Genomic DNA, 23,292 nt, shown 5'->3' with positions numbered 1-23,292 from the left:
TGTCTATCTTCTATTTTGAACACACTTGTCTGGTTTTACTATTGTATTTGTAATTCTCTAGGACAGTCTTTGTTCTCTAAATATTCCTTTTTTATAGTTTTTTTGTTCTTTTTTTTCATGAACAAATAGGTCCCCCATTCTTTGCAGGGCATTAAAGCTGTGGGCTGTCTTGCCTTGTTCTCTCCTGCATGTTTCTGTGCATTCGAACCATTGCCTCTCCCATTATTTTCTTCATCTCCATCAGGGTCCATGACCATCTGCTGGTGTCTAAGAGGGGAGCATCAGGGGTCGAACTCTCCGTGAGGAGGTGGTGCTCAGTGACTTCAGAATGCACCCAGGGCCACGGAGCGTTGATGTTGGAACATCACCCAGGGAAGCCTGGGTGTTGATACTGTTGGGCTTTCTCTCTTCAGCTAATAAAACTTTGATGCTAGTGGGTCATTTTCCAGTAGTCTGCCTTATCATGAACATTCTACCTGATCTTTGCCACCTGGGCCCCCACTTTCAGTAGAAAATGGTTATCTAACCTCTCATATTTAATGTATACTCTATTGTCAACTATTCCCGGTGTCCTCTAATCCAGGAACCGTGTGTTTTACCATCTATGGAGAAGAACCATAAGGCTTCTACTGGCAGCAATCGATCCTTACCGGGCACAGAAATGGGTGTAACTCTCCCTCTCTTCCTATCTGGGTCTCACACATTGAACTTATGATTCTCCTGTCTCAGCCTCCTGAGTACTGAGGTTCCAGTGGTGTGTACTGTGTCTGTCCCTAACTGCTCCTTTAACTGATCTTGCACCGGCCTTCCATTGTAACCTCATCTATCCTCCTGGAGAGACATTGTGCTTCCGGTTCTTAATGGTGACTCCAGTTCCTGACAGTCAGGATTTAACGCTATGAACACATTTATGCTGTCTTTTTCCTTGCTGCCTTGGTATTTGTAGGAGTTTGAGTGAAAATGGCCACCATAGGCTAATACATTTGAATACTTGATCTTAGCTGGTGGAACTATTTGGGAAAGATTAGGAGGTATGACCTTGTGACAGGAGGTATGTCACTGGGTGTAGCTTTGAGGTTTGAAAATGCCCATGCTCTCTTTGCCTCTTGTTTGTGGATCAAATGTAAGCTCTCAGCTACTGCTTCAGTACCATGCCAGCTGCCATGCTACCCGCCGTGATGGTCACGGACTCTCACCCACTGGACCTGTGAACCCCAAATTAAATGCTTACTTTTATAAGTTACCTTGGTCCTGGTGTTTTCTCACAGCAATTAAGAAGTAATTGAAATGGTGTCGACTCAACTTTTAGAGTCTTTTAGCTACCAACCTTCATCTGCTTTCTCTAGTTCCCCAAAATGTGTTGCTATTGTTTTTCCCATTCTTCCTTTCCTGTGGCTCAGGCCTTTTGTGTGGTTCAGTTTAATGTAATGATGCAGAGCTTCGGGGGGAAGTGAAAGCTGGTGCATGGGATGCGTTACCAGCCTTCACTGGGACCCCAACCTTCTGTTGCCCTTGTCCTGCCTCTGACTGAGGACGACTCTGCATCTAGACATGGCCTCCTCAGTCCATATGTCTGGGTTGGACTTGGCTGGTTCCTTTGATCTCTCTAGAATTGGCTGAGTGTTTGCTTGAATCCAGGAAGGTCTATAGCCCACCTCTAGTCATCAGCTGCAAGCACCTCCCCTGTGTTAACTCTGACCAGGATGGGTGGGTAGTGATACCCCAAAGTAAGCAGATTGGCTGATGCAAAGGTCAGACCTGCCCTTGGCCCTAACTCTATGTAGCTGTGACTAAAGCAGCAGGCTGCCTCGAAGACTGAGGTCCAGATGTACTATCAGGATCATCCTGCTTCCAGGGCAGTGGCAGGGGCAGTGGCAGCAGGCTGTGGCTCAGGCTAGGTCTTGTGGGGTGGTCTCATAGATGAAGGAGCTTCTAATGCCTCCAGTAGAGACTTCTATCCATCTCTCCCAGGTGATGAATGTTAGGGAACTGACTCAGGTGTATCCAACTCAGAACAGGCTACGTGTCACCTTAGGGAACGCTTACCGATTAATTTACAACCAGCGGTGCCCTTTTCCAATGACTAGACGGTTAATAGTTGTCACCCATTATCAAGCCACAGGTATAAGTCGTGCGGGAGAGGGAGCGGGAGAGGGAGCCACATGCACAGTGGGAAGAGCATGTACAGTGAGGGGGCAAACACATCAGTGAGCCTTTGGAAATGGAATAATCACAGCCCAGTGAGCATGGAGACGGAGAACCCTGGGGATACAGAGGACTGGCGAGGCTGCCTTTTTTTTTTTTTTAATGGGGTGGTGCGTTAGTTAGTGTCCATTGCTGTGAAGAGACACTATGACCAAGGCAACCCTTATAGAGGAAAGCATTTGACTGGGAGCTTGCTGACAGTTTCTGAAGCTTGCTCCCTTATAATCATGGTGTGAAACAGGGCAGCACACAGGCTGGTAGGATGCTGAAGAAGAGCTTTACATCCTGGTCCTGAGGCAGCAGGCAGAGAGAGAGACAGACAGAGACAGACAGAGACAGAGACAGAGAGACAGAGGGAGACAGAGACAGAGAGGAAGAAGGAGGAGGAGGGGGAGGAGACAGAGGAGAAGGAGAAAGGAAGGAGAAGGAGGAGGGAGGGATGGAGAGGGAGGGACAGACAGACAGACAGACAGACAGAGACAAGATCTGTAGCAGGCTTTTGAAACTTCAAAGCCCACCCCCAGGACACACCTTCTCCAGCAAGGCCACACCTCCTAATCCTTCCAAACAGCTCACCAAGTGGGGACTAAGCTTGCAAATATGAGCCTATGGGAGCCATTCTCGTTCAAGCCACTGCAGATGGTATGCCTCTTTGACGAACGCGGCCATCCTAGAAAGAACAGGGACATCCTGAGAATGGCTGATAGCCCTGAGAATGCACTTTAGTCCCTTACAAGAGAAAACCTGAAGGAGGAGCCTGTGGAAGCTGCCAGACCGTTGCATCGCCTTTGCTATGGGAGCTAAGACACACAGTGTAGGCTGGGCCGTATATCCAGATGATCTGGCCATGTAAGGGATGACTCGCAATATGAAAGAGATGTGTGGGTGCTATTCTCCCCTAACATCTGACTTGCAGAGCAAATTGGATAAAGGATGAGATGAGGTGGAGGTGGAGGTTTGCCTTTTCATATAGCTGGGGGTGGCGGTAGGAGGTGTGAGGGGCTAAAAGGAAAGGGAGTACCCGGTAGATATATGCCAAAGCCTCCCCTTCTTGACTGTGGGCTAAGCCAACCAGTTTGTACTAGCTCTGAGATGTCCGTAGCAGTGGAGGAGATGCCCATAGCAGTGGAGGAGATGCCTGTAGATCCCCATGAGGTTCACCAGGATGAAGACGCTTAATCGCTCATAGAAACGGTGGTGAACGACCTAGGGTAGTGCCTTCCATCCCAAGACCCTGTCTCCAGCAATGACCTTTTCAGAGACAACAAAATCTGTTGGTGCTGTACGAACCTCACCAGTCCCACCCTTTGCTCTCTCTTTAGCTGTTGTCTCCTGAGACACTTCTTGGAACGGATGGTGATAGTCTTCAGAGATCCTGCCACCCTTTCTAAGAATGATTCGTTACATAGATGCTATGACGTCGGCTTCCAAGTATTTTACACATTTAGAAATATCATCTGAAAGACAACAGGTGCACTTAAGGGAACAAGGATGGGAAACCAGTTCACAGTTCACAAAGACACATGGGCCAGGCATCGTTGTGGCACTCTTAGGAGCCTTATGGTTGAGGTAGGCATAGATGATACTCATTAAGATGATTGAGAGAACGTCCCAACAGCCTATGCCTGTCGATGTTACAGCAATGGTTAAAGAATGAGCAAAAGGTAGCCGGGCGTGGTGGCGCACGCCTTTAATCCCAGCACTCGGGAGGCAGAGGCAGGCGGATGTCTGAGTTCGAGGCCAGCCTGGTCTACAAAGTGAGTTCCAGGACAGCCAGAGCTATACAGAGAAACCCTGTCTCGAAAAACCAAAAAAAAAAAAAAAAAAAAAAAAAAAAAAAGAATGAGCAAAAGGAATCCTGTTTGGTTGAAAAGAGATATTCCAAAAAGCAGAGGTTACTAATGGAAACGGCCAGGCCCAGAGATGAGCTACCTCCCTAAAGTTGTTGGTCAGAGAGGACCCCAAAACAATACAGGTTATTTCCACTACTATTGATTGACCTCCTCTTATAGAAGGAAGAGTGGTCAGAGTTATCGGGGTCTCTCTTGGAATCTCAGCCACACCCTTCTGCACCACCCTCCCATCTGTGTATAGTTCTGCCAAGCTACAAGTCTCCAGAAAAGAAGAGTGGTTGAAGGGGGCTTATCTATGCAGCTATGGAGAAATCCTCTTCTATGGTACAGTGAGATTTTCAGTAATGTGGCCTCTTTGGAGTTACTCATGCTCCTCCTGTGAGTAATCCCTCACTCATGCTCTGTAAGTAGACCTGATAAACTCACTAGTTTACTAAGTAAGACTTCGATGGAGCTGTGCTGTGGTCTGTTGCTGTTGACCTGTCTGGAGAAAGCAGATGTTTACATCTCCCAGGAAAAGTTCATGCGACCTTGCAGTTTGGCAAAACAAGACAGTTGGAAAGGACTACGGAACCGATGTCAGCAGCAGCCCTTTCCTCGCCGTGGGTAACTCTGCATCCTTGCTTCCAGTCTATTAGCATCTCTTACCTTAGCTGTTCTAGCCCGTTACAGCTCAACTCAGATGTCACCTCCTCTCAGAAGCTCTCATGCCACCCCAGTTTAGTGACCCAGTCCTTGGTCTGCCTTTTCTTGAGCTCCCTGGCTTGCCTCTGATCTGTGTTTGCCAATACAGGCTCCATTTGTGTTGTCGTTGGCCCACTGCCTGCCTTGCCTCTTGAGCTGCCTAGATACACAGATGTCATTGTTCCTTTTGCTTTTAGTGCCTTCTTCTAGATTCTAACACAGATTCACAGCAGAGTTCAATGACTATCAAATGAATAAAGGGACTGTCATAAAGGACCAAACATCGCATGCTAGATGTGTCCTGTGCCATACAAAATGTTACAGAACAGTAGAAGAAAGGCAGGGCAAGAGGATGGAAAAGAAAGAAGGCTTTCTGAAGGGATGGAGGTAGAGAAGCTATTGTATCAGGATGGCCTGACCAATGGGCCAGGATCCCATTGCTTGGGACTGAGACAGAGGTGAAATCCTCAAGTCAGAGACCATCTGCTCTTCTCCTGCCTGGGTAGATCCTGTGTAACTGGAACTAATGTTTGAACATTTCGAAAGGTGTGGGGCATGGCTAGGTGGTGGTGGTGAACACCTTTAATCCCAGCACTCGACAGGCAGAGTCAGGTGGATCTCTGTGACTTCTAGGCCAGCCTGGTCTACAGAGCTAGTTCGAGGACAGCCAGGGCTACACAGAGAAACCCCTGTTTTGAAAAGAAAAGGGAATGGGGCATAGAACTTAGTTTGTCTTTGACCTAAGTCATTGACTGGGTTCTAAACAAAAGGCACCAGATTGAAAGGAAAACATAACTGAGCCCCCACAGGAAGTCCTTAGTATAGTCAGTCTTTGTGGTTTACTCTCAGAGCTTCCTGCCAGCTCTTACCCAGGCTTACCAGCCTAAGAAGACAAGAAGTGGGCAGAGCGGGCCACAAGTGTGCCCTATGTTGTAAAGCAGGTGCCTCTGGTAGATGAGTTTCCAATTTTAACTGAACACCTCCCCCAACCTCAGCCTCTCCAGGGTGGGTCTACCATACTGCTAGTGAGACTGCTCTGCCCTGTTCATGAGGGTCACTTACAGAACTCAGGAATGGAGCCAGAGGCGTATTATCCTGCCCTCTGGATGTTACCTGATGGGTTCTTGGTATCTCCAGTATCTATAGAGACTCCCTCTTTACACTAATAATGCTACAGACCATTGTGAGCCCATTTGAATGGTCAAGAAACTGAGTGTCCATGGGGCACCTGTTGTTAAAGTGTGTGTACAAAGGTGTCTACACAAGATGCTGGGACCCCTTTGCAGCTGATACACAGGTGTCGGTTCTGGTCATTCAGGTGATGACTCCTAAGATCAATCGAGTGGCCCGAGTGGACCAGATTTGATATTGTCATCCCAACCAGCCTCTTTCCCATTTTTGCAGCTTCCTATTCCTTCCTGGTCTCCTTTCCAAAATAAGCAGGGTTAAATTTTTATTTTACCCCTGCTCAAGGGAAGTGACCAGTGTCCATTGAGGCACCTGGGGGACTCAAGAACCTCTGCTCAGGTAGCTGTCTGTAGGACATGAGCCAGCAGTCATGTGGTAGCTCACATGGGTAGAGGACCTGAGAGGAAGGTGAGGCCTTTATGCTGCTTGTCCAACAACCTTATGTGCACATGTTTGTGGTTTCTGTGTTTCTGCCATGAAAGATCTAAGAAGAGGTCTCAGATTCCAGAGGCCAGACCAAGTGACTGTGTAGCTGAATTAAAAGACACCACTTTGTCCTGCAAGTCTTGGGAAGCACTTGGGTCCTACTTCCATTAAACACTAGACGGAAGAGTGAGCAAGCTCACCTGAAGAAGATAAATCCACACAGCTTTTTATTGGAAATGATGGACTCTGCCTTCTTAATTAGGGGGCGGCAGTGAAACACCTTCTCCACTCCCACAGGGAGGTTTTGGCTGAACTCGGGGTCTGGGTAAAGGAGGGCCTTTCTGCTGGTGAATCTGTGTGCCTGATGGAGGAGGTCTCTTCTTCTGCTGGTGCTCACGGGTACGGTGGCTTGGAGGCAAGGGACGATGGCCGGGTGTTTGGAGGTGATGGCCAGGTGGAGGAGGAGCTTGGAGCACCACTGGATTCTGTGCTGCTGCGGCGGCTGGGGTTGAGTGCGGCTTCGGGCCCCTTTCCACAGTGCTTGTTCTGGAAGTTTTTATCTCCAGCTCTTCATCTGTAATGGCAAGATGTTTTAAGAACTCATTCTGACAATAATGAACAATATAACACGGGTGTGCAAATGTGTGTGTGAGTACATATGTAGATAAGCATGTATGTGTGTGCCAAGGGATAATCTCTGATGCCATTTCTTAGGCACTGTCTACTTTTCTTCTTTTTGAGATTCATATTCTCTCTCTCTCTCTCTCTCTCTCTCTCTCTCTCTCTCTCTCTCTGTCTGTCTGTCTCTGTTTGCTCTGCAACTTATCAAGAAGCCCAGCTAGGCCCAGGGAATCCACCTGCCACTGCTCTGGGGTTGCAAGTACCACCTTGCTCGTTTTATGTGGGTCTGACGAGTCTACTTCAGTCCTCATGTTTGAAAAATAAGCACTTTAGTAATAGAGCTGCCTCCCCAGCCCCACGATGCGGCCACTGAACACGCTTCATGTGATAGGCATCAAACCAGCTGCTTCAGGAGATATGAAAAGGAAAGAGAAGTTACTCCCACCCTCTTCAAGTTCTGGGTGTGTCAGGGGAGAGAGAAACGTTGCCCATAGATACCCTAAGACCCTAGGCCTCTTTAGAACTCAAAAATGTGAGGGAAGAAGACACCTGGGTGGAGAGCTTTGTACTTAAGGCTCTAGAGTGTGGAGTGAGTATTGCATCTGGGAGTTGTAGCTGGATGCTGCCAGAGATAATCAGCAAGGTTGCTAAGCAACAACCCTCAGGGCCCGAGCCCACTGAACCCAGGTCTGAGTGGTCATGAAGGGCATCAGAGACTATACGCCTTCTGTGAAGTCTCTACAGTAGGTCTGCCTTTTGCTCAATTTGATTGTCACACAAGCCACATTCTGAAAGGAACCTGGAGTGCCCTCTAAGGGACAATCTCGCCCTGAGAAATGGGCTAGCTCTTCCAAAATTCATAAGCAAGACCCATCTCTTGGGCTTTCGTGGGAAAAATGGTTCCTTTCCCCACGCTTGGGGATTTTCTGCTTTGTGTGGCTTCTGTCCAGGAAGACAAGCCTGAGACTGTGTCGATCTTCTTACACTGTTTTTAAGCCACCCAGGAAATCTGTGGGAACAGGCAGCTGCCAGAAGCCTGGAGCCACTGCTGGGCTCCTTCAGGGCACATTCTTGGTATTCCACTCCCTGTGCCTTAGCCTTCCTCAAGGAGCCAGGAGGAGCTTCTCTGCGGGGTAAATGAATGGTTGCCTGTAACCTTTTAGAACATGTGTCTTGAAAAGCATGTCTCCGCATCACCAGAGGGCTGACATATGGACCCCAGGTGATACACTGGCTACTGTAACTACTGTAAATGCACTATGAACACAAAGCCTCAAAGGCAAACAAGGTGGTTTTGACACCTGAGTGACCTGCGAGCTCTAAGCACATACATAAAAAGACACTCAAAAGATAGAACATGTCCTTTATGCCATGTTCGGTGTCCCAGAAGTGCCTGCGGTGTTTGGAAGGGTATAGGTGAGACTTTGACCCTAATCCTGGGTCCTAGACACAGACCAGCAGGTGGTCCTTCTTGCACAGTGGCATGCTCCCTTGGCTCTCTGCTGGCTCTTCTGTTTGTGGCATTTTTTTTTCCCTCCTGTGCTTTCTCTCGTGTTCTATGTGTTAGGCCCATTGCTATGCCTCAGTAATGACTCAGGCAGCAACACTGTCCTTCGTGAGTGACAGAGCCAAACAGTACATCACAGTGTCAGCCTCCACCAAGGTGGGGGACCACCAGAAGGTGCAAAGAACCATGTGAGAAGTGAGAGGGTGAGAGGTGTGACCAGACACTGAGCCCTTACACTGAGTTGGGCAGCAATCTTGCTCTGGGGAAGCCATACACTTGCTATGACCTATGCCACCCACCTCTTAAGAGCAGGAGCATAGGACCCCAGTACAACCTCTCCAGCAAGGTCTACCACTGCCTAAACATCTGTTCCAGGAGCCTTTCGGTTCTTTTTCTTTCTTGTAAGACCATCTCTTGATGGCTCAGTTTGGGTTATAGATGCAGGTGAGGAAAGCCAGGCCCATAGATGTCCAATTTAAAGAGGAGTTATGTAAGAACAAGATAAAACTGCCTAGAAATTCAAGGACTAGGGGTTTTGCCTCAGCCTAGTCATGCTTTGGCCTATGGGCTGTATGATCTGGGGTGATAGCTAGCGTCTTTATCTGTGCAAATGTCTACCTTACATTGAAAAAACTGAACTTTGTCCCTGGAACAGGCCACTTTATTCACGTGAGCTATTGTCATTTTTCTCTTCCCAGTCTGGTGGTGGCAGAGGTTGACATGTGTTGGGTGACACCTGAGGTCCACTTTGGAGGAATGTGTCTGACCCCTGGGCAGTGTTCATGGGCCTTATAAGGAGAGATGGAGACAGTATGAGCAGAGCACAGAGATAAGGGAGCCAGTGTCAAGGTCTCTGCAAGCCACTAAGCTGTACTGGATGGAAACCTGGGAATGATGTTCCCAGACATGAAAGGTGCAGAGAGAATGATGTCCCCAGCCCCAGGTGGGGGAAGTGGTATGTGAGATGACAGATGAGGATGCTGGCCTGAAGGAGGATGGGGCAACACTGAGAAATGAGTTGTGAAGAAGGAAGCCAAACCTACTGGGCTCCAGGCCAGGGGCCAGCATTGTGGGGTATGGGCAGACCCTGCCTATGGGCTGTGCTGGAAGTCAGTATTTGAACATCACTCGGGTGATGGAGACCTGCAGGGACGGGACCCAGCCCTGTGTGAGTCTGAGATTTCTCAGGACCCCAGGGACATGTCCACCCACTAGCATGTAACCAACTAAAGACTGCCCTTACCCCAGCATCCGCGGTTACACACCTGAACATAGTCCCTAACATATTGTCCCTTGGGTGGTCGGCTCCCTGCTTAGGATCACCACAACTACTTTCTGCTTTGTAGGCTGCAGGACAAGTCTGCATCAAGGTAGCCATACTCCCAGCCTGAACACCTCACTTCCTAAACATCCAACCGGGAAACAAAGGGCCACCAATCACCCTCATTTGGGCTTTATTTTCTTGCAGCTCTGGGAATCAAATTCACAGCCTCACACACACTGAGCACCCTGCACTGACCCACTCCCAGTGGCTCCTGGCTGGAGATAGTTTTATCCATATTCCTAAGAGCTCGGCCCTGAACGCACCTTTGAGGCATCCAAGGCCAAGACACAGACATGGGATTTGGGTGGGAATCTCTCTCTCCTTATGAAAGTTTGTGGACGATTCAGGGATCTCCACACTTTGGCTTTCACCAAAGCAGCCTCACGTGGTGGATTCTGGGAAGGTATACAACCTGGCTGCAGCTTCTCAAGGGTCCTTTGATGTTACCCCTGAGAACTGTCCCTCAGAAATCAATCTGAGCACATAACAGAGCCACCCAGAAGCTCTGGTTCCAACCCAGCTGTTTGATTCTGCCCATCCCTTTCTTCCCTTCGCAGACTCGAGGAGGGACGGTCCCATGGGGATTTCACTGCAGCCTACAGTGATAAAGGGGTGGGTGTGCTTACCTTTTCTCCTCCTGCTCCGTTTTTTCCTCTTGCAGATACAGAAAATCAAGAGCGCCACTGAGAACACCAAGAGGAGTCCTGCACCGGCCCCCACTGTGACATAGAGGTACAGACCTTTCTCTGCAAGAAGAAAATATGGCTAAGGGAAAGGTCTTGGGCAGAGTGGTCCCTTCATTTCTATGGCCCAGGCCCCAGCCTCCTACATCAAACAGATGAAAGAGTTCCACGGGGTTTTCCGCCTCCTTGAGGCTGAGCTTCTGGGGCCTGGAGTGCTACTTAAATCTGCAAGGGCTGAGGAGCAGTGCCTGCCCATCTCACCCCATCCCCCACTGAGGAAAAGAGCATCCAAGTTCTAGAGACGGAGGATGAGTTGCCTGAGGTCTCATGGGACCTTTCCCCCAAGTGAAGCATCCCCCAACCTCAGTGTTCAGCTCTTCTTCCTCCCAAACTCCTCCTGGGTTCAGGAAAGCCGCCTAGATACTCAACAGTTAGCAGTGGCATATGCCGTTCTGATCCCTTCTTCTGCCAGAACAGGGAAGAATAACAGAGGAAAACAGTGCCGTGGTTGCGCAGGGCAATAGGCTTAGTTTAGCTCTTCCAGGTAAGAGCTGTGTGACCTTTGGTAAGACGCCACACTTCTCTGAGTCTGTTTCCTTCTTTGTAAAATGGAAACAATGCACCTTACATCACAGAGTAGCTGTCAGAAGTCAGATCAGATAATGGATGGAAAAGTGCTTTTGTAAACTGTAAAACAACACCTAGAGGTGAGGTCTTGCTCTTGCTATACTCTCTACCCTGGGGGTTTTCTGGTAGCTGTTTCCCAGGAGGGGGGCTAAACCATCTGTTCTTTGTGAATCAATAGCAGTTAGAGAGAGCAGCTGGAGCAGGGGCTCAAAGGAAGGTGGGGAGAAGAAACGGGAGCTGAGCCTAGCTTCACAGAGGCCAAAGACTGTTAACACTCCTGACCAGGGATGGGCCCCAGGCAAGCCGGAGGTCCACCAAGCAGGGCAGAAGATCAAAGCAAGCTGTTGATGTTGGTTGTTACCTCTGTCCCTCCAGTCTTCCCCTCAGCCAGTCCTTGCCTGTGAGCTGAGAACCTCTCTGGGCACTGTCTGCACAGGGGCATCCCTCAGCAACCCCTGAAGCTGCTTCAAGGATGAATTCAGGGACCTTCAGGCCCTGTTGACTTGCCAAGGACCTGGAATGTCAGAGTCAGCTCCCAAGTGTGAGCAGGGTGGACAGACAAGGCGTCCTGTCCAAGCTGACTCCAACAGATCCTCCCTACGGGTCCTCAGGCGGACCTCCAGCCCTTCCCCAGACACTCTTGGAAAGCAGGCTTGCGGCTTCCACAGTATGGTCTGAGGTTAAACCATTGTAGCACTCTGGGTGCCTGGTGGTGTCCCTGGTGGGGACATCAGTAGCTGTAGCTCTGTCATAGGTCCTTGCAGCATCTCATTCCAACCATTCTTCCCGTCACTCCTCTTGGAGACACTGTGCCTATGTTTATGTGAGCGAGCACTACTCCAGGGCCAGCTGCTTCCTCCCCGTGGCACTTCAGCACACACTCACTTTATCCCTGCCTGCCTTGGCCTTAGAATGGGAGGAGTTTTCAACCCCCACTTTTCTCCTTCATGGCCATTCCCTGGTCTAGTTTCAGCTTCTGCTCTGAACTACAGGTTAAGGAAGCTGCACGGTCCCCTGCTCCCAAACCTAGCATTCTCGCCTTCCAAGGCCTCGCCCTCCTTGATAAATACTTATTTTTATTCTGGAGGGATCTAGTTACACTAAATATGAAGCATGAGGTTGCCAGATAAAATACGAGACAGCCAGTTAAATTTGAATTTCAAATAAACAATGAATAATTTCTAGGATCAATAGATGGGACCGTTCTTTGTTGGTTCACTGACTAAGTCTGGTGTCTCTAACTCAGGGCCTTCTGAAAGAGGAAAACGTTTTTGGAGTCTTGGAGAGGCAGCTTTGCCCTGCCCCCCCCCCCCCCCCGTGCCTTTGTGATTGGGGAATAGAGGGTGGGGGCAGGGAGGCAGAAGAGGGAGACTATCCATGAACCTAAGGTGTGGGGGGTAATAAAATCCTTCTGCATCTGTGCCTTCAGCCACACACACACACACACACACACACATTTCACTGCCGTCTGATTCCTCCGAGCACATGTGAGCTGCACTCTTATCTTTAAGTGACGCACAGGAGTAACGGAAATTAAGTTCTAAAGGGCTGTCACTTCTCTCTGGAACACTGACTCTTGCTTTCAGGTTGCTCTGAGAACCTAGCCGCCATATTGTAAGGCAGCTCAAAGGCCCACTCAAGTGAGGCAGAGTGAGTCCCATGGCTTCCTTCCCACCTGATGCTCTCATGTCAGTACTGTTTTTCTCTGTAGAGCATATGGAGCCCACTGAGGGGAGGGAGCTCTGTTAGGGTCATACCAGCGCAAGTCGGATTGACTGAAACATCCCAAGCTGGAACTTGGGCACTATGATAGCCTTCTCCTCAAATACGGCTGCTGGGTGCTGGGCACGGGGATGTACATCTGTAATCCCAGCAAGAGACTAAGGCAGGAGCTTTGCTGCAAGTTGGGAGCCAGCCTAGGCTAGCTACTTAGCAAGACTCTCCCCGAAAAGCAAAGCAAACTGGAGCAAAACAAAGCCAAATTCTTTCCGGGAGCTCCAGGCTCTGGAGATCAATCAGGCCTTTGGTGTTGAGGGTTGACTGGAGCCATTGCAGTGCAGATCTGGTCTCCGGTTGGTGGCAGGAAGGGTGTGCCTCTCTGTTCTCCAGCTCGGCTCTCCCCTGCCCTGCCTCCCAGGCATTCTGAAACCTTGCTCCATATCAGATGCCCAAAAGAAACCTTTAAAGAGACGTCAGAATCCAGACCACCGGCTAGCAGAGGGACCTTGGGCTAGTCAGAGTCCCTTCCTGCAAAGAACCTTCTTCAACCCTGCAATCCTTTCTTCTGGAAGAGGCTCCTAGCCTGCCTGAAGCGGTCACATCTGTGAGTGGACTGCCAAAATGGGTAGCCAGAAGCCTGCCTCCCCAAAAGGTTCCAGGAAGAAATAATTGTCTTTTCATTTCTGATCCTTTGCCAGACTGGCCTCCCAGCTCAGGTTCTGTAGCGCTGTAGGCCGGCAAGCTACCCCTATGCCTGTGGGCCACCCTGCACCCCCCACCCCATCCCCGCCCTGCTTCACTCCACCTTACCTGAACAGTTAACAACTTCCGTCTTAGACTCCTTGCTGACCCTGTTTATCGCCTCACACTTGAATGGTGCTCTCAGGTCGGTCCACTGGTAACTCATGTTCTTCTGGGGGAGGCTATTGAGTTGTTTTTCCCCTTGATACAGCTTTAGTTCAAAATCTGTCCCTTGCAAGACCTCACAGGTCACGGTTGTGTTGGAGCATTCCCAGTGGATCACAGGCTTTGAGACTCTCTCTAAAAGAAACATCTGATTTCTGTTAGGCACATTTTTGGATACTGTTTTCTTTTTAAGACCAGATCTCACTCTGTAGACCTATTGGCTTAGAAGTCATCTTCCTTCTGCCTCTACCTCCTGAGAGCCGGGATTATGGAACCATGGTCCCATGTACAATGGCCGGGCTTTTGTTTGTTTCTTTAATCTTAAAAAATATGCCTAATAAAATTGAATTGGTTTGGGACCAGGGAAGTTCAAAAGTCCTAGTCTTGCTTTTATTTTGGTTTTTCTTTTATAAAGATTTATTTATTTTATGTGTGAGTGCTCTATCTGCACATACACCTGCATGCCAGAAGAGGGCATCAGATCACGTTTTAGCTGGTTGTGAACCACCATGTGGTTGCTGGGGACTGAAGTCAGGACCTCTGAAAGAGCAGCCAGCGCTCTTAACCACGGAGCCATCCCTCCAGCCCTGGCTTGGTTTGTTTTTGTTTTTGTTTTTTCGACAACGTTTCAACATAGCTCAGGCTGGTCTCAAACTCAGTAGCTGAGGATGGCCTTGAAATTCTGATCCTCCCCCCACCCCCCGCCTCCACCTCCAGGGGCTAGGACACAGGTATGTGCCAGCATGCCAGGTTTCATGTGGTACTGTAGATCAAACCCAGGTATTCCTGCATAGTAGGCAAGCATCCTACCAACTACGACACATTATATTGAAGTTCTTTTGATAACTGTATTGAATTGACATAGAGTATCTTGAACAGAACCATTTCTGGTAAATAGACACAGGATATGAGTAAAATAGGCATGGTGACGTGTGTTTATACAGCATCTCTGCCCTCCTGAGTTTTCATGTGGGGGTTGGGGGGGAGCCAGCAGGAAGCCAGAAAGGACGCTGCCGTTCCTAGCCCCAAGGTTCTGAGTTAATTTCTGGCCTTGAAGGACTTCAACTTTAAAAAACAGGAAAATGGCTTCCTACCTGTCTCAAACCAGACAACCTGTGGCCAAGCCCTGGACAAGTCACTAGTCTCAGACTCACACTACAAACTCCACACCCCTCCTGCTTAACAGCCCAGGGGGAAATACCCCATCCTTGGCGTTAGTGAGATTAGACCTAGTGCCCAGCTCCCCATTCTCCACCTGAAGACCTGAATTCGTCATGCAGGGCAACAGTGAATTTTTCCTATTTCCCCTCTCTCTAGCTTTCAGACCACAGTGTCTTCCCCATAGGCCTCCCGAGTCTAATTCCATTTCTGCCCAACCTACAAGCATGCAGAAATGCAGTTTCCTTTCCATCCTGAGATTCTGAGTATCTCAGAATAAGGAGATGAGGGATGTATCACCATCCAGCAGAGCACATCGTGTAGTCTCAGGGCTGCCTGGCAAGAGACTGCCTGTCTTTCTAGAGTGAAAAACCTTCTTCATAGTAAGATCCAATTATTTCAAGAAACACTGATCAACGTTTAAAAGGCTTTAAAGGCAGTTGGAGATCACCTACAGTTCTGTTACTCAGGACGATTAACACTTTGAGGCATATCTTTATCGGATATTTTCTATGCATAAACCCATAATATATTTTTTCAAATTAAAACTGGATTATGAACCTGGGAGTCAGAGAGCTATGCTCGCTGAGGGTTGAATCCATAGCCTCAGGCATTAAGGCAAAAGTTCTACCACTGCACTATGTCCCCAGCCCCTGGAGCACGTGACTTCATAACCCACCTTCAATCCTTTACTCTGAAATTGTACCATTATGGCCTCTTTTCATGAGCACCAGGACATGTACATCTCTGTCAACATTTTAAGTGGCAATCCTACTTAAGCTGCTAAAGCTTTCAAATGCACGCTTGTACTTAACTCATGCAGACACAGTAACCAGCATCCTTCTGTAGATATTTTCCCTGTAAAATGGCTTTCTGAAAGTGACCTGGACTGCTTGAGAAGGGCGCTCCTAGATATGCCTTTGTCCCCCACTCCCTTTGGTTTTTCAAGACAGAGTTTCTCTGGGTAACCCTGGTTGTCCTGGAGTTAGCTCTGTAGACCAGGCTGGACCCTAACTCACAGAGATCTGCATGCCTTTGCCTCTCAAGAACTGAGATTAAAGTCATGGACCAGTACTTCCCGGCTAGATATGACTCCTTAATCTTAGGCTTCTCTCCCCCACAGGAGTCCAGGGACCCTGAACTGTTCTGCCTGATAAGGGAAGGTAAGATCTAGGAACACATAGGGCACCATTACACTCACAACTCACGACACCCCTCATTGGATAGTATAGGCCTCACGAACATCCTGATAATAGACAAATCTGATACGTTCCAAACTCTGTCAAGCCACAACTCAGTACCACACATGGAAATTCTCATGCTGTGAGACCTTGTTTCCTACATAATACTATTTAAAATATTGTTTTAAATAGTCTTGAATAGTGTGTATGATGTGTATATATAAGCATGGGTGAATGTTGTGTTTATATTTAGGTTCCATCTCCAAGATATAGCAAACACACACACACACATTTTGAAATCTTCAAAAAGCCCCAAATCCTAAACACTTCTAATCTCAAACTCATTAAGTAAGTGATACATAACCTGCACTGGGTAATCAGGTTTGGGGTGGGTCCGAGGACAATTTTCCAATGCTGCGTAATATATAGTTGTATATAGTGGGGACAGGCCCTCAAGTTGAGTCAGCATATTGTGTGACCTTGGCATTTGCATACAGTAGTGAAGCCACCGCTTTTAGTCTGAGGGGTATGGGTTTCCTTTTAGGGGGTAAGGAAAATGTTGCCTATGGTGACAGCCACATAACTCTGTGACTATGCAGAAAGCTGTTGAACTGCGCACCGTAAACGGGCAAACTGTGTGGTATGTGAATTATATACCAACGAGCTTGTTTGGGATATCACCATCCTTGTCAAGGGAAGGCCTGACTTTGTTCCTGTCTAACAGTGAGAACACGGCCACTTCTGACCAGGCCTGTTTCCTTATAGGTGAATAGAAGCTTGTAATTTGAAGTTCTCAGGATTGCCAAAGAAAACCAGGCTAGCTAACAAGCGCCTGACTTCTCTCCAGTAGCCACGATCACCCCAGGTGTCAGTGATAGAGTACAAGAATAGGCTATACAGGGTTCAATACGATGAGTGGTCGTTCTCATTCCTACCCCATTTCTGGAACATTCTCTCTAGATAAAGTTACAGGATTAGGGTCTGGAAAGGGTTGTATACAGAGGAGCTAACAGGGGGCCTTGGAGAGGGGTTGGTGTTAGGCCCGGGTGCTGAGTATCAGACAGGAAGGACACCCACAGGGGGATGAGGGGAGCCCTTTCTGTAGTGACATTTCCTGTGTGAAGCTGAGAATGTTTGTGTGCTCCCTGAATGGCTGATCTATTCTGCACAAGGCATTCTCAGCTTTCTCTGCAAGCCAAGGGCAGGCTTTCTCCTCTCACCCATTGGTGCGAGCTGCCCATTTGTCCCTGGACTTTCAGCTTCGGCGGCATCCCAGGCTTCGTTCTCTTCTTTCTCACCCACCCAAGCTTCCTCACGTCCTCCTCACTCCCACACCCGCATGTTTGCACCCTTCCTCATCTCCCCGGCACCCTTTACTCCAGGCCAATGACTATCAATGACAACTCTTCTCACTAGAAGCTCTTAGAACGCTAGAGATCCCACTGGAGCACATACTCCATGCCAGGAGCCTGGGCATCAGTCACTTCTTCCAGCTCACTTGCTGGTTCTTACCAAGATTAAGACCACCTGCTTGGCTTCACAGGAGAGGATTCCTGGTTGGTCTTCTCCTGTTGCTCTTCAGTATCGTGCCCTCTCACCTACCCTGGCTTAAACATAGCTCTCCAGACAAGAGGCTCACTGCTCCTAGGCACCCTCTGACATCCTGTCTAGCTACAGCTTCATCAGCCACCAAGGATGTCCATGTCTTTTCTCTGCTAACCTGTCTTCTTTCTGATTAATGCCTGTCTGTAACCTGGGAGTCTTTGCACAACCCCACAGCCACCCAAAGAGAGAATGAAGGGCAGACAGGTTTGAGGGCCACCCTCACCCACTGGAGTCTTCATTGTGGGCCACACAGGTAACATTGGATGGGGATGCTACAGAAAGGCTACATAGCAGCCGTCCTAAAATGAAAACCTTTAGGGAATGGAGACTTACCCAGAATCCTCACGTCCAGCTTCTTCTTCAGCGTACTCATCCCATTTGTGCCATACACCATTACTTCATAGGTGTCACTGTCATTTCTCATCATCGGCTTCTTTATCTTCAGGGATCCGTTTGCTAAGACCTCATACGTTTCTGGTCGGGAATAAGGTATCCCCTTCCTTTTAAACTCTGCAACCAGGGTGCCCCTCCTTTCCCATCGCACCTCATCAATATCATCAGTCATTTGAAAGTTGGGGATGTTCAGGGTGATGCCGTGACCCAAGACACCCCAGATGACCTCATTGTCTCTGCAGTCCACCCCTGTAAAAAAGTAAGATGGTTTCTGAGATCTTGGGACTACGGAGGATCTCCCTCTTCGACTCTAATGGCCACTCCAAGGTCTCCGGAAGAGCTCCGCACAAATGCTTACCTTTGCCGGAAAGGCTGAAGAGCAGAAAGAAGCTACCCAGGAATTTACATTTCATCTTTAGAGTTCTTTTCCCAGGGGTGACTCTGAGTTCTTTCTGTCAGGACTGTGGTGAGGCTGGCAGAAGCCACACCCAGCAACCTGAACCACGTGTCTTTCATGCCTGCTGTTCACAGTAGGGGAGGGGGAGAGGGAGAGGGAGAGGGAGAGGGAGAGATGGGGAAGGAGAGAGAGAGAGACGAGACCCTATCAAAACGACTCATGCATTTGCTGCCCTCCTTAGCCGAAATAGGTGTCTGTGTCACATTTTAATCTTTACAAAAACAGCTTAGGGTGTTGGGTTTTAGCACCCCTCCAGAGGAAGAAGAGGAACTGGGAGGTCAGTTGTCAGAGCTACCCTTTTGTAAACAAGGGCTTAAACATAGCTGTCCACTCAGCTGTGCTGCCTTCAACAGGACCAAGTAGACTCACCGGCAAATTCATAGGAATAGAATTCAGATATGTATATTTGGGAAGGATTGGAAGGTGTGGCCTTGTTGGAGGTGTGTCACTGAGGGTGGGCTTAGAAATCTTTAAAGCCCTTGTGGTCCTGTTAGCTCTCTCTCTCTCTCTTCCCTCTCCCCTTCCCCACTCTGTCTGTCTGTCTGTCTGTCTGTCTGTCTGTCTGTCTTGTCTGTCTCCTGCTGTGGATAGGAATGTAACCCCCCCGCCCTCCTCCCCCCCCCCCCCCCCAGCTACTGCTCCAGTGCTATGCTTCATGCCTGCTGCCATACTCCCGGCCATGCTGGCCATGGACCTGTAAGAGCACAGTAGATTCTTCCTTCTCTAAGTTGCCTTGGTCATGATGGTTTGTCACAGCCATTGAAAAGTGACTGCAACACCCATGAACACCATGCCTGAAGAGGCCAGAGGAGTCCATGGATCTCCTGGAACTGGAGTCACAGATGGTTGTGAGCTGCCTCGTGGGTGCTGGGAATCAAACCCGGGTCTTCTGGAAGAGCAGCCTGAGCTTTTAAGTACCAAGATATCTCTCTTGTCCTAAGACTATAAAAAAAATAGTGAACAGGGATACAAGGACTAATGTCCCTAAAAAGACAACAGAGAGGTCACGTGGGCAAGAGATACAGTGAACATACAGTCTTTTGATCCTTTAGAATTCAGTGAGAAAAGATCTTCAAAATCACGGTTTTTCCATTTCAGGTGCTTAACAACAGCCATAGCAATGCATTTCAGTTGAGTTAAAACATTAATTCCAAGGGGAGAAAAATCCAAGTGAAATAAGACTTAACAGGAAACATAAAAGAATTCCTATTCTTGAGTATGGAAAATCTTCCTATATATATTGCACAATTCAGAAATAGTAAAGATGGACATTATAGGCCACATAAAAATCTAGAATCTATGCATGTACAGAGGGCTATTAAATGTGTGAGAAGTCAAACCAAGATATTTGCAATGTGTGCAAACTGTTACTATCTAAGATGTCAGCATCATTTCTTGTCTTCCCTTTGGGGTGTTGAGGATGGAAACTTGAACATGCTAGGCAGGCACTCAACCACTGAGCTACATCCACAGTCAAAAGTATACGTAGTTTTTATCAATCACTAACAAAACCATTTTAAAAATGGGGGAAAATTATTGATTTAACAAAGAAATACTGTGTGTGTGTGTTAACATGCATGTGTGTGCGCGTGTGCATGTGTGTACATATGTATTCACCCCAACCTGGATCACATTGTTTTTAAAACGAAAACCTTGTTTGCATAAAGGATGCCTAAGACATCCCTTTCTGAGAAACAGCATGCAGCGTTCTAGTCACTGGCCACCTGGCTGCCAGCCCTGGGGAGAGAAAGCACACACCAGCCTCTGCTTTGGGCCAGTTGCTGCCTCTGCCTCTCACTCTCCTGTAGTCCCCATGCTCTCCGGAGCCTTGCTTGCCTCCCCTGATTTGCAAGGCTAACTCTGCCCTTTTTGCATCCACTTCAGTTCTGAAGGAGGAGTCAGCTTCAAAGGGGGACCATGGAGGAGGAGGGCGGACAGGTCTGACTCTGTAGGATGTAAAACTTTCCTATATATTGAAAGGCTAGGTAATAAAAAAGGCAAATTACCGACAACATCCATGACAAAAGTTAATACCCTTAAAATTAATTTTTTATAAAAATTAGGAAAAAGGGACAACTATAAAATGGGTCAAGGTTCTTAAAAGAATGACTCACAAAGGGAGAGATCCAGTTAAATGGCAAATCTGTGAAAGGGTAGTTAAGGTGAAGTGGATGGTGAAAGGTAGTCACCAATAAGGAGACACTGTCTTGACAGACAGTATTCATTTAGAAAGCGAGAGTGGAGCTACAGTTACAGTTCAGAGGAGAGAGCGATGGCTAGGTGACTTGGAGGAATGGCTCGACAGTTAAGAGCTCTGGCTCTTGGGTCCTGGGTTTGACTCCCAGCATCTACATGACAACACAACCTGGAACTCCAGTTCCAGGTAATTCAACACTTGAACAGGTACTGCATACGGCCACAGACATGCAGGTAAAACACTCAAGCACATAAAATGAAAGAACAAGATTGAAAGAGGGTCAGCCTGTGCAAGGAAGAATTCAGTTACAAGCCGCTGGCATGTTTGTTTTTATTATTTTACCAGGTACTTATAGTTCTACCTCCCTTCTAACACTTGTCCCACACTAATCTCCAACTAATCCAACCCCACCCCCCAACACTAGGTAGGAGAGAAAGGATAGAGGAGAAAGGGGGCATAGACCTCTGTAGACTAATTCCTGCTGATTCGGGGCACTGAGCTTCTTGGGGCTAGTCCACTCTTCATTGTAGTAAGGACATCTCCAACTTCTTGTCTCTTCTGCTCACAGCCACGTGACAAACCTCAAAATCAACAACCAGGAGCAGCCTCCTCCTCTCCCTCTCCCTCTCCCTCTCCCTCTCCCTCTCCCTCTCCCTCTCCCTCTCCCTCTCCCTCTCCCTCTCCCTCTCCCTCTCCCTCTCCCTCTCCCTCTCCCTCTCCCTCTCCCTCTCCCTCTCCCTCTCCCTCTCCCTCTCCCTCTCCCTCTCCCTCTCCCTCTCCCTCTCCCTCTCCCTCTCCCTCTCCCTCTCCCTCCTCTCCACCCCCCTCCTCCTCCAGGGTCCCTCTTGTGCCTCCCATCACGGCTCTAGCATGTATTCCCTCTCTGGAGTCCCCAGAATTAAACTCTCTGCAGCTGGCAGAAATCACCCCCCTCCTAAAGCCCAAGACAATCGTAGTTGATGGCTGTGGACACACTGAAGCAGCCTCATACCCCACACCTGGGAATAAATCAAAAACATATTCACAGAACATAACTGGGGTTTAAAAGAAACCAAAATTCTCACTACAGTAAGCCACTCGGTGGGCAGGGTAGACCTTGGCCTCATCTGCCTTAGTGTCAACAAAGGGGAGGGAGGTTAAAACTCTCAGATGTGGACAACTGGTCCCAAGGTGACCAAGGCAGGTACTGTCCTTGAGTGGTGGAGCGGGAGCTGAGTTTGCACACTAAGGTCGGTCTGCAGGAGTTCAGCGTTCTGGGACCTCCTCTTCCTGCCTTCCTCATAGAGGAAAAGGAAACACCTTTCACAAATAGATACTTCCTCTATACATGCTAATATCCCTTTCAAAGGAAACCTTGCACCCTATTTGTGGTTCTTTCTTTGTCTCTGAGAGTTCTCAACAGCATTTGGCATAAAATAATCTGCGTTCCAAAGAGGCACAATTTGGGATGCATATTTTATGACCAAAAAAAAAAAAAAAAAAAAAACAAAACACATAAGCTCATCTTATTTCATAAAAAGACATGGGGTGCCCTAGAGAGGAGTCTCTGTGTTAGGCGACAGTGGCTGCTATTCTGCTTGTAGCTGCTATTTAATACTCTTACCTTGGACAGGCATTGCTTTTGATTGATCGAGTTTTTATCCTAAAGGTGGCCATCCCTTCTTACAGCTCCAAGGTTGCAGCCTCCACCTTGGCTGTGTGGGTTTCCAGGACACAGCTGATGGGTTCTCCCTCTGGCTTCTCCATGTGTCACATGCCCTACAGTCCAAAGCTGATCCCCTGAGCTCTCTCCACTCCTTTTTCGTGCTCAAACTAAGGCTCCTGGGAGGTAGATTAACAGGACAAGAAGATGAAATGGAGAAGAGAGAACACCTTCCAGGGGTGGGGGTGGGGGAGCTCGGCTGAGTTCCCTGTAGTACCGAGGCCCCCAACTCTGCTTCCTTCACTGTGGGACAGGGGAGAGCCAGACAAGGCTCAGGTTGACCTTGTGACCAAGACAATGTTTCACAACTCATATCCTACCAGATTGTTTGAACTGTGGGATTTTAGAGGAACTCAAGAGAGAATCTGATCTTCGCTTGGCCACTCAGTTGAGGGTTCTAAATCCAGGGAGTTTCTGGATTCTATCTGCCTTGTTGGGTGATGCCATTATCTGGTTTTCAGTTCCCAGAAGCTGGGCTCTAAACTCTGGGAGCTTCCTGCTTCCTCCTGTCCTAAGGCTATCACTGAGTGCTGTTTCCCAAGCTTCCTTTTTTTTTTCTTTTTTTTTTTTAATTAGGTATTTTCCTCAATTACATTTCCAATGCTATCCAAAAAGTCCCCAATACACTCCCCCCCCCCAGTCCCCCACCCACCCATCCCCACCCCTTGGCCCTGGCATTCCCCTGTACTGGGGCATATAAAGTTGGCAAGTCCAATGGGCCTCTCTTTCCAGTGATGGCCTACTAGGCCATCTTTTGATACATATGCAGCTAGAGACAAGAGCTCTGGGGTACTGGTTAGTTCATAATGTTGTTCCACCTATGGGGTTGCAGTTCCCTTTAGCTCCTTGGGTACTT

At 48.4% G+C, this 23,292-nt stretch overlaps 1 protein-coding gene across 1 annotated transcript; it reads right to left on the bottom strand.

The window, feature by feature from the left end:
* Positions 1–6,610: 6,610 nt before the first annotated feature.
* Positions 6,611–18,518, bottom strand: Cd2 (CD2 molecule). The gene is made up of 5 exons (XM_021158767.2): positions 18,439–18,518; positions 18,021–18,329; positions 13,648–13,878; positions 10,435–10,554; positions 6,611–6,930 (listed from the first exon to the last, which is right to left on the bottom strand). Exons 1-5 carry the CDS (start codon positions 18,491–18,493, stop codon positions 6,611–6,613), a joined length of 1,035 nt encoding a protein of 344 aa, XP_021014426.1. The 5' UTR covers positions 18,494–18,518.
* Between the last annotated feature and the right edge of the window lie 4,774 nt (positions 18,519–23,292).

The sequence above is a fragment of the Mus caroli genome, unplaced genomic scaffold, assembly GCF_978045245.1.
Source record: "Mus caroli unplaced genomic scaffold, Mus_caroli_1 scaffold_3, whole genome shotgun sequence".
Taxonomy (NCBI): domain Eukaryota; kingdom Metazoa; phylum Chordata; class Mammalia; order Rodentia; family Muridae; genus Mus; species Mus caroli.
Note: the sequence above shows the minus strand (reverse complement) of the source record. Positions and strands in the feature narration are given on the sequence as shown.